We start from the raw sequence: 11,742 nt of genomic DNA, 5'->3' as shown, positions 1-11,742 counted from the left end.
TGCGTCTTTTGGACGGACGGACGGATGGACGGACGGACGGATGGACGGACGGATGGATGGATGGATGGATGGATGGATGGATGGATGGATGGATGGATGGATGGATGGATGGATGGATGGATGGATGGATGGACGGACGGATGGACGGATGGATATGGCTGTACCCTTTAGATCGGGCGGTGGCTAGCGTAATACTTAGAACTGAACGAGAGGTGGCTACATACAGGGGACGCACAGCCCACGCCTTAAGGAGCTTCGCTCCTAAAAAACGCCCAACCCCCCTCCCCCGCCCCGAAAAAAAAATTTCTGCCTACGTCCCTGCATACCACAGATGCTTTTGGTGTGCGTCACTCGGTACATAACATTACGGATAACACGTATGATGTGAATGAAATAACTGGCAGCTGAATCCATGGGCGGCATCAGGAATAGTGTGTTTCAATAATATTTTTAGTGTATGTTTCAAAAGTACGTTTCATTAATTATTGGCGGCAAGTACAATGTGAGCTAATGCTAAAAGCTCCTAGAGGGGACGTTCAAATGATTCAGCTAGTGAGAACGCATGCATGCTTTAGACTATGAATATGATACTCGAGTGTGTAGGAAAAATTCTCATTAGAAAAATAGAGCGCTCAAGAGCTGTTGTCTCGACCGTATGGTTTACATTGAGCTCTGCTACAGTAATGAAACAGTGGTCGCATTTCACGAGACAGTGTCAGCGACGCTCGAACAGTGGCCACATTCAATAACGTGTGATATATGTAGGTGCGAGAAACCGTCGTAACAACGTCGCAGTAATCCGCCGGTCTTGTCGCACACTTCCATCAGCCGTTAACTCAAAAGCGCCCCGAGGAGTGCACAACGGCAGTCTGTCTTCTATCGTTATCTGAGGACAGTATATGGTTGAACGGCTATGGGCGGGCCATGAAAACTTACACGGGCCATCGCAAGCGTCGTACGTACCATATTTCGTCTTTATTTGCGTTGTACATGCTCCGTTTCCGATCTGAACTTTGTACAAGGTTGCACCGTCTCGCCATATAGATATTGTTTCTGCAGCTGCTATGCAGTGGTAGTGGTCAGGCGGCGCACCGCTGCAGAAAATGAAGTGAGAAATAAGGCTTACGTTCTCCTGGTTGCGTGTCACATATTGCTTTCGTTCGTCTGCGCTTAGTTGGGGACACAAATGCGCTCGCGCAGATATTGAGGTCCGATAGGGAACATCGCGGAGCCAATTACTAACGGGCTTCTCACACCTAGAATTTTGCTTCGAGACGTTTCATATGTGAATTACTCGATACACGCGTTAGAAACAAGAAAAACAATGAAGAGAACGCGCGCACTTGAGTGCACCACAATGATCGTGCATCGTCTGCTATGGCGATAAGTCGTGGCGGCATCTCTGGTCCTTACGCGCCAATTTTTAGCTGCATGCTCCTCCGTAGAGGTGGCGCTGGTGAGCAAGTCGTAAATTTATAGAGGAGATCGCGGTTAAAACTGCCCGTATCGGCCTCGAGATTAGGGAGCCTTCATGTGCGCACATGAAGGCTCCCCACTCGATAGCTTCGAAAGGCGCTCTCTCGCTTGTGACGTCAGTTTGTGGACTCCACTCTCAGCCGCGCTGCAGCAGCCCCTGCTCCCGTGCGTGGATCATGTGCTTCGGGCGGGAACTTTGTCGAACGAACAGCCTCGCGAGGGTCAACTAACGCCCATTACGAATGTTTTCGAGTGCAATTATGAATTTGCTTTACGTGTGGCCCTGCCCCGCCACAGCGGTCTTGTGGCTAAGGTACTCGGCTGCTGACCTGCAGGTGGCGAGATCGAATCCCGGCTGCGGCGGCTGCATTTCCGATGGAGGCAGAAATGTTGTAGGCCCATGTGCTCAGATTCAGAAATACGTTAAAGAACCCCAGGAGGTCGAAATTTCCGGAGCCCTCCACTACGGCGTCTCTCATGTTCATATGGTGGTTTTGGGACGTTAAAACCCACATATTAATCAATTACTTGTCGCCTAATCGACAGGGCCAAGAAAGCTCCCAGATGGCTGATAAGCCCGCCGATGCCACCGACCGCATTGCAGGTCAGAAAAGGAAACTATGTGTGAGTGTTCTCGCTCATCATGGGCAGTTTGCGCCGTGCGATACTAATTAGTTCGGGTGTTTCAAATTTTCAATGAGCCTGCCTTTATCAAATGTATTAACGGTTGCAGCGCAAGCACGAAAGTGCTAGAAGAAAAGTGGACGGAGGGAGGAACGGAAGACAAAGAGGACAACACGAGCGCTGCACCTAGAAGCATGTATAGATGCAGCAAGCGAAACGTCACGGTGTCTCATGGACGACGCGGTGGTGTACGACGCAAGCCACATTGTTGAATGCGCGCAACCGATGTCGTCAATGAAAATCGCATCATCGTCGCGGCTCTGGCCTTGAAAACACGTGGTCTTGCGAACCCGCCACACAGCATCCCCGTGGCGATAGAGTGCTGCGCTATGTGGTGAAGTACTTCGCTGTGCCTCAGTGCGCTTATCGTCCGCCCGGGAAAGTGACGTTAGCTTTCACAACAATCGTAAAGAAAAAGGCACGCCTGCCCTTTTCCTTGGAATATTTGCTGCAGTGCAACGATAGTGACTATGAACACGAGGATATGTGTGAGAATAGCTGATTTCTGCCACTCTGGCATTCGCAAACAACACATGAGATAATTACTGCAGAGCAGATGTTTAAATTGATGCTGCGGCAATAAATCAACCGTTCATGGTATCTACTATAAATTCAAATTTAAGCAGCATCAAATTACCAAACTTGAGATAATTGTGCTTGGATCGCAGCTATGGGCATATGCAGGGCGCAAACCTGCATTGTATTGCAGTAAGAAAAGTCTTGAGGTGTAGGTGCTGGTGGGACTAGGGAAGGCGGCAAGTTCCGCCTTAATGCACCCTCTAGCCGATGCAAATGACTGCAGTTTGTCTCAGTAATGTTTGTTAAATGACAGTGGCATCATGAAGTAGTTCATATTATTACCGCACCGTCGCTCGGGTATCAGGATATATAACAAGTAGCTATCGCTCATTGTATATACCGCGCACAGGGCCAAAAATGTTATGTGACAACCTTTAGTGAATGTGCTCTAAACAGCGACAGAAGCTTTCGCCTATGAATTTATGATAAGCAGTGGGCTGGGCGCGTGCTTGCCTTGATCAGTAAACTACGTATGTATGTATACGTACACCAACCAGTCTTAAATGTAGTCGGCTGTAGTCGGCTCCCTGTCTAGGCGCCTTCGTGGTTTTTGGGACGGCACCTCACCTGGTGTAAGTCGCCTACGCTGGCGAGGCGCTGAAGCTAAGTTGATAGCTTACCGAAAAGTGAAGTGTAAAGAGGGTATATCTAAAGTCACTGTCAGCAAAATGCTTGTTGCGCACAGTAGACGAAGGCGCTGAATGCTTTCTTTCTCTGAGTTTGACTATCCTCTACTTCTCCAGCTTCGGATCGGTAGGATAGTTGTGAAAGCTAGCGCTATTTTCACGAACGGGTGATAATATAGGGGCACAGAGCCGTGATTCATCATTGCGTAGCATTCGCCACGGAGACAAGCTGCCGCAGTTTTAAGAAACAACGCGCTGTGCTTTTCTAATAAGCGTTAAAAGCGCCCACCCACGGTTGTTAGAATAACATCAGTAGCCACCACACACACAAATTGAATAAACGTTGTGGCAAGCATGGTTCGTCTGTTGTTAGCAAGGAGGATACATAAAACTTGCTGGAGTGGAAGGGGCGCTGTGCAAGTGAAGCCAGCCGCCGCCATCTTGCCAGTGGCAAAAGGCGTGCTCAGCGCCATCGTGAGCTGCTGATTTCGTCCATTCTTGTTTCACCTTGTCGGCATGTAAAGACAAATGGTTTTATAATGGTTGCCTCTTGCGTCGTTTACAGATGTGCCAACAGGTTGAAAAAAGGTTGTGGCCTCATATTCCACCTGTACGCACACGAAAACGTCTCCGACATAGTCATTCCGCGCTCGTTACTAAAGGTATGCTGACGCGATCTAAGCGTGCAAAACATAACAGTCCGGATTTGTTTTACAGGTTTCCTAAAGATCCCGTGACGCGAAGCCTCTGGGAGTGAGCCATTCGCCGTGAGAAGTAGAATGCGAAAGACTGATCACTTCGCTCTGTGCACTTCGCGCCAGAGTGCTTTGACTACCTCTTTGACATTGAAGGGAAGCATGTGCAATGGGGTTATGAAGTGGCATTTAAGGCACTTCAACGTGAAGAAGGGTTGTAGCTCAGAAAAAAACTTACGAAAGTCCACGTCCAATGGGAAAAGCAAGAAAATGAAGTTATGAAATGCTGCATGTACAACTGATCGAGTCCCTCAGTTGCCGACGCTTTGGACTTCTGCGAACAAAAGCTACAGCTGCCGCAATTCAAGGGTGCCAGCACAAGGTCTACGTTTATCAGAACGTTTGATCGCTTGTTTGACATCTCAAACTCCAGGAACCCGCTGGCAAGGTCGTACAAAGCGCCCCTTCGGCAGGGGAACGAAGCATTCTGGAAGTCGTTTTTTGCGGAGACTCGAGCGTACATAAACGGGCTGAGAGATCCGGCAGTGACAGATGGACTGAAAAAAAAAAAAAAAACAGATTCATTGGTTTTTGGATACGCATGGCAAGCATGGAAAGAATGTTTGACAGACTTGTCAGCCAGGGTCAGCTGAAATACTTACTGACACACAAACTCAGTCAAGACTATGCCGAAAACTTCTTTGAATCAATACGTGGATGAGGCGGCCATAACAACAACTCAACAGCTTCACAGTTTATGGCTGCATACAAACGTCTATTGGTCAAGGCGGAAGTCATGTCTTCAAGTTCTGGACACTGCTCCCAATATGTTCTCTCCGTATTGAATGCAATGACTCCTGCAGCCATGGTAGATCCAAGAAGCAATCTCACTGACATGCGCAAGGCCCCAGTCCTGCAGCCCGATGACCACGACAATACGCATCGCATTGACTAGCCCGGAAGCGTTTCTGCTTTTGTCGGTTCCGTGGTGCCATACATAGAAGGCTTCATTGTTCGAAAGGTCAAACTGCAACTACCTGTGAAAAGTGCATAGCAGCCATGTACTCAGATGAGCTGACACCTTTAATTAAATGTAAGAGGCGAGGTGGTCTTGTTTCACCGTCGCGAGATGTCATTAGCCTCTGTATAGAAGTAGAGGACTGAGGCGGCTACAAGCTGAGTGGATTCCATCACAACGGTGAAGTCAAGAGGAAAACACCTCATCCTGAAAGTTCTACGAGCTTCCTCCGAGAAAAACCGGTTCCACAAACTAGAGCAGCACGTCCTAGACTTTGATACGCTTGATAATCAGGTTTACTGTTTGTGCAGGCAAATCGGCGAACAATACGTAAAAGTGAGGATACAACACATGACGGAGGGAAAAAAAAAACGAGAATCGGTCAAAAGTAAGGTGGGACCACTTTTGACAAGGGCAATAACTTTCAACCACCAGTAGGGCACCTATGTTTTCGATGTGTGTTTGCTTTAGGCATCGCTATTTGATACTTATGTACTTTAATTGAGTTCTCTACATGCCACTTGGCTGCGTACAAGTCGCAATAAACATTTACAACCAGAATTACTTGTTTTCGTTGCTTTATAAACACACGAGTCACTTCACCCGCAGCGCGATGAAGCATAAATTTGCAGCACTCGGCTCTTTTCTGCCACTGGCAACATGGCCGCCGCACGCTCGGCGCGGCTTCACTCTCTCCATTAGCAGCGCATAGCGGCATAGGCGGCTTCCACTCCAGCAAGTTTTATGTATCCTCCTTGGTTGTTAGTAATCGTGTCCGGTGTAAAAAGCCGGTGAAAACTTCAAAAATAGCGCTGACCCGGCCCACCGCAGCGCTGCCGTGCGGCTGAGTTTTAGTATGGTGTCTTTGTAAAATAGCGTAGAAACTCGTTGCTATTCAATAATACTTATTTTAAAAGTGTTTGCTAAGGTAGTTAAACAGTAGTTTTTGTGTTTTTTTGGTACTGCAGGTCATACTTTGTAGTATGTCATATCCATGGTCTAATTTTGTGGTTTTAAAAAATTTGGCGCAATCTGGCATAAAGTGTGGCAACACTGCTGCTGCGCATGCGCGTGCTTAAAATTTTTTTGTTGCAGGCAGATAAATTTGCCTTGTTGTGTGGTTCTAGTATTTTCGTATCACTGGGCTCTGTTTTGCGATTGCGTGAGCGTTCGAGAGTTTGATGCCCCCAGCGGACTAACGCACGAAATAGCACTGCATCGCATATTTTACTTGGTACTCGTTTTACAGCGTTCATTGGTTAGCCGTGCCGCCCATGGGGACATGCTGTTGTGCGCATGTGTCACGATAAAATTTTGTGCCGCAGAGCGTGCGATCGAGGTCATCAGACCACATAATTCTGGACCATAGATATAAAGGAAGCAGCTTCTCACAGGAAAAATGTTTGGTAGCCAGAACCCTTTCGGGACCACCACGGGATTTGGTACAGGTAGGTGTCATTGCGTTGCTTCTCTGTTTTGATTGCTTTGTGCTTTGCACTCGTATTCCATGCTGTGCTCACCGGGTATTGGTTTGATAATATCGCAAAGAACTGTTTCTATGTGCAAACGGGCTTGTGTCGCTTCCTTCTTCTCTTTGCAGGGGGAACCTTCGGCTCGACGCAGCCAACGGCATTTGGTCAAAGTACGTCGTAAAAACAGTGCTTCTGCGCTTTAACTTGCCCCTGCTTACTGCTTTTCTCATTGCGCTTTTTCTATGAAAAAAAACCGCGCAGCGCTAATGAATGCCAAGCTCTTGCCCACGTTCTGCCTATACATCGCTACTCTGGACATTTTGAATGAGCTGCTTTCGGTGCTGTATTTTCGAAGCCGCTGTTCGTGTGAGAGACGTCAGCTATGAAGAGATGATGTTGCATGATACAGAAACACATTGAACCTATAGCGCAGAAAATTAAAAAAAAAAAATCCATGTTTTGATGTGCCTCCGGTACTGCGCACGGTAACAGCTCTGGTGAATGTGACATTTGACGGCGCAAAGAGGGTTCTGCAGCTGTTTGTAATGAGAACAAAGCTAACCGAGTGTCCCCTTCCTTTTTGGTCACCGTGGGATGCTGCCAGTAAAAGCATAGGTCAGAACGCTTACTTCTAATTGAAATGGGAAAACGGTAACTTCGGTCGATGTGAATGGAGACACAAAAACAGTATGATAAATGTGGGTGCTTAACTCGCACCGTTTCCCATACGTGTACAGTGTTCCACCATTGATGCTATGCTGATAGCCTTACATTCGCATTCCTACATATTAGTGTTCTGGTGCCCAACAGTAAAACGGAGCTCACGAGCTGTGGCCAAACTAGACAAAACTGCACGTCCGTGCGCTCTATTAGCTGGTGTGCTGCAGATAGTGAGAGTGCGTTGGCACATTTGGGGGACCCAACGCCTCGCTGCTGCCACCACTGCTCATCCGGGCTGCTTTCAATGTTAATGCATTTGTTTGCCTGTGTTGCGAAGCAAAACCTTGAAGGCGAGTGACTTCTGCTTTGCTAGGAAAGTGCCACTGATTTCGCCCCCTGACAAGGAGTGATGGTAGCAGTGGAGGCTTCGCTTGAGCCAGCTATAAGGGCAGCATCAGAACACTGAGATCGGTCAGCTGGATGTGCCGTCACACTTTTGCCATCTGCCCGGCATCTGCTGATAAAGTGCGCTAGCATGTAGTTTTCCCCAGTTTTATCACAACTTGTGCACTATGTTTTTTTTTTTTTTGGTACTTTGTTTACATCTTATCCACTCGCTGGGCAGATGAATCCTTTTACAGTCTTCGGGCACATTGTCCCTTTTATCATATTATCAAACTCGATTAACAACCTGGACTTATGTCTAGGAAAAAGTTGATCAAGGAATATATTGAAACTCTAGGTGTTCGGCTCTTGTGGCATTGTCAAATGCTCATAATTTTTTTTAGCTGGGCCCTGCAATGCTCACAATCGGACTTCAGGACTTGGTAAAGGAGCCAGATGGACGCCCTCGGAGAATAGACTTGTACAAATATAGAGACATGGTTGCAGTTCTTGCCCTCTGCAGGTTGATAAGCATTGAAATTTCTTTTATTTCTCACAATCATTGTGGCAGATATTCTTAGAAGAAATGCTTATCTCAATTTAACTCTAGTGATTTGTGCACTGGCTTCAGAATATTTGTCTGGGCTCGGAAAAGCTTCTGAGTAGACGAAGTTGTAACACTAAACTGCTGATGGGATGTCAAAGAAGCAATACACTGTCTGTTGACATTGTGTTACGGCATCAGCTTTGGGAGGTCTGTATGCTTTGACCCATGACGATGTACGGATAGTCTGAGCCTCCTAAAAACATGTTTAGAAAGTTGTACTTGCCGCACTTGAGAGTTCAGCTTTCAAATAGTTGAAGAGCAGAGGATGATCACGAGGTGCTCATCGGATTTTATTCCAACTCTTCTGAAAGATTTATGCCCTCTTCTTTTCCTATCATAAATTTTTCCAGTGTATAATAGCGTAAACATATGACACAATGTAGTGGTTACTTTGGTTTTCGGGGACAGGGACCGACTATTGGCCAAAATGTATCAAAAGGCAGTAGTGCCATTGGAAAGACAGGGAATTATAATTACAGAATTGAGAATTCTCGAGATTTTAATAGGATTTGTATCTTTCAGATGTGTCCAAAAGTCACAAATTGTGTTGTTGCCTAGAAGATGAGCTGTGCTAGGGCTGTGCTTGAAGAAGTTATAGTCTGCTTGTGTACAGGCACACAACTCGCGCTTTAAGAGACCGACAACTGCCCAAAACATGAAATCAAATGACTCCACTGAACGAAACAATGTTCGGCGCATTGATTGAAACCAACTCTGTTTTTTTTTCATGAGAAATGGATTTATATATAGTTTCTTGATTGAAATTAGCGAAAAATCACCTTTTCCGTTGCAAAAACATGCACTATTCGATGTACCCCGTCACAGGTCTATTACTTGCTGTAAGGTGTTCACAATCTTTTTGTTAGTAATACACCATTGTTTGTTTCTTTATGTTAAAAGATATCACTCCCTAAAATTGTATACGTAGGCCTGCATCAATAGTAATAGTATGCATTAAAGCGGCGCTGACATCTCGTGACGTAATGATCCCATCTTCGTGTAGACGTATTGAGCAAATTTTTCAGCGTGGTCATGTAACCGAGCAGGCAGTTTCTAGGTCTCTAAGATTTTTGAGCAACATAGTTTTGCTACTTGCACTGCTACTCTGTGCCACCTTGCATACGCATAACAACGTTTTCAATGCCTTGGCTTGGTCCATGTACCGAGAAAGTAATGACCCCTGGACAAGCCACCCAGCACAGAGGAGCAGGTAACCTTGGGTGCAGGTGCCCACAATCTGGTACAAATACAGGGAAGGTGTATAATGCCACATAAACTAATTGTAGCATCTTGTTATTCTCAAAAGTAGTTTAGAGGCTCAAAATTAAATTCATGCAGTATAGTTATTGCAAATGCAGAAGGATGACAGCTTTCACACATTGCGAGATGGGCATCGTTATCAATTCTCAAAGTTGCTGAAGGAAAGGTAAATCCGTGTTCAGAGGCTTTTAAATAGAAAATACTGCTCTTAAAATGACTACTGCTTTTGGTATTAACTTTTGGAGATACAAGCACTACATAGGGTGAGCTCTTTGTTGCACCAACAAAAAAATGAGTCAACTAAAATGAGTTGTCATCAAAATTACAGTCCGCATATTATTAGCCCCCCTTCCTAATTCTTCACATATTGCGTAGTAAAAGGGGTTGACACTGAGAAGTGCTGCTGCCTTCGTGACAACTATAGTGGGTGATTCCAAGAGAGGTCGACTCGGGTCCAAAAGTTGAGATTTTAGATTTGATTGGTTGTTTTATATTTTGTCTACATGCCACCCAGTAGCCAGAGAGTGATCGTTTAATTTAGGAGGAAAGAAATATTGAACTAATTTTGCACAGAGGGACCAGTTTCATCCCTTGTCATTTTCGAAAGTTAACCATGATATAAAAACACAAATATTGGTTTGATAAATACAATCTTCTTTTTAATAAATGTACGCATAATGAAGAATGAAGCACAATTGTTTGAAGCTTGTAGGCTAAGGCAAACAGTTTCTGAAGAATGTCTGAACAGGTAACATTTTTAAAAGTTGCTTGGTTTGAAATTTTTTTCCTCCTAAGCTAAATGAGCTTGTTTCATAACTTGGTGACCATTTACAACATAATGTTTACAATGTTCCAGGACAGTACCGTTGCTGTACCTTGAACGCATAGTTTTATAGATGGCCTCAATCTTTCAGCTTCGTCTGCATAAAGTCAATTGAAAAATCAATATTTAGGAAACTTCAGCTTGGATTTGTCTTGAAATCTTATAAAACGTTCCTCGCAAGTGATAGAAAAAGGACATTATAAAACATATTGCATTATTTTATTTGCAACAACAATATTACGAGTGGAAGTTCCACTTTTTCGAGCATGCACTTAGGCAATAAGCACATGAGAAGTCGGGCTAAAAAAAGTGGGCTCGAGCTTCTGGGTAGTTTGAACAGGACCATGTTTACAGAGGAAAAGCAGATTTGGTAAATAAGAATGAACATTATAGGCAGGCCCTCCTGAAATACCTAGATTTGCCATTTCAAGTCGAGGCTTGTGCTTATTGGCACCTGGGTTGCTCACCTCGGTTTCATGAGGCAGCTAATACAGTTGCTTTAAAAGTTTTGGTTCAGTGCAGTTCAATGGCAATAGGCTTGCGATCGAGAGGAACCACCGAAGCAAAACAAATATTGAAATTTACTAACGCTGCAGTTGTCTCCTTAACCTAAACACGGTTTAGCGTTTCCTTTCCCGGTCGCCTGCTCAACAATTTCATGCGTGCCACCCCTTGTAGGCAATGTACGATATCATAGGGTTTCAACTATGGAAAATGGTAAAAAATCTAATTTTAACGAAACCTATATTAGTAAAGCCTAGCAAAGCAAGAAACATCACTGTCATTTAAGAGCGGCAAGCTTGGAAGTGATTAGCCGGCATCCGAAATGGTGGTGTAAAAGACTGTATAGCTGAACACTGTCAAAATGCTCCATGCAAATGGAGATTACCTAAAGACCATTTGTTACTTTAAGATTGTTTTAGCGCATATTTTCGCCACATTGCAGGCCTATGTTTACGGTGCGTTTGGTCAACCTCGCCTAACGATAGAAATCATGGTCAATGTTTTTTTGTTAGTGTCAAGCACTGCTGTAAGTTAAAAATGCAGCATTTTGAGCACAGCATGGCTTTTGTTCTATGCATTTCACAACTTAGACGGGGATAGGGGAATGGGTCATTCCAAATATTCATGTACTATCTTCTGTGGTCCTATGCGGGTGTCAGAGCATTTCAATTCATCGTGCTGTCTGGAAATATGTTCAGATTGCTTTGGTGTGTGTCATTATGTATTGCTCATCTGGCATTAAAGCTAAGCGGAGTGCACCAGAAATGCACCGGTACAGAAATTCATTCCTCAACGTGCTAAATCTGCTGCTCTTCTGTAAGGATGGTCCTATTTATTTAAACGACCGAGAAGCTCAGGCCCACTTTTTTTAGCCCGATTTCTCTTGCGTTTATCGTCCAAGAGCATGCTCGAAAAGCTGGAACTTCCACCCCTAACATTGTCGCTGCAAATAAA

General features: G+C 45.0%; 1 protein-coding gene across 4 annotated transcripts in view; it reads left to right on the top strand.

The window, feature by feature from the left end:
• The first annotated feature begins 6,156 nt into the window (after nucleotides 1-6,156).
• Nup98-96 (nuclear pore complex protein Nup98-96) overlaps nucleotides 6,157-11,742 on the top strand; it is a 263,228-nt gene continuing 257,642 nt past the window's right edge. For 3 of the 4 annotated variants that reach the window (XR_005110629.2, XM_075882251.1, XM_075882250.1), the window contains exons 1-2: nucleotides 6,157-6,526; nucleotides 6,679-6,720. Coding sequence is in view for 3 of the 4 variants with exons in the window: in XM_075882251.1 (XP_075738366.1) it covers nucleotides 6,478-6,526; nucleotides 6,679-6,720 (91 nt within the window). In the remaining variant the exon portion in view is untranslated. The remainder of the gene's footprint in view (nucleotides 6,527-6,678; nucleotides 6,721-11,742) is intronic. The other variant, XM_075882252.1, reaches the window with a different exon arrangement.

Source organism: Rhipicephalus microplus, chromosome 2 (genome assembly GCF_043290135.1).
Source record: "Rhipicephalus microplus isolate Deutch F79 chromosome 2, USDA_Rmic, whole genome shotgun sequence".
NCBI lineage: Eukaryota > Metazoa > Arthropoda > Arachnida > Ixodida > Ixodidae > Rhipicephalus > Rhipicephalus microplus.
This window is presented reverse-complemented; position numbering and strand designations above follow the sequence as displayed.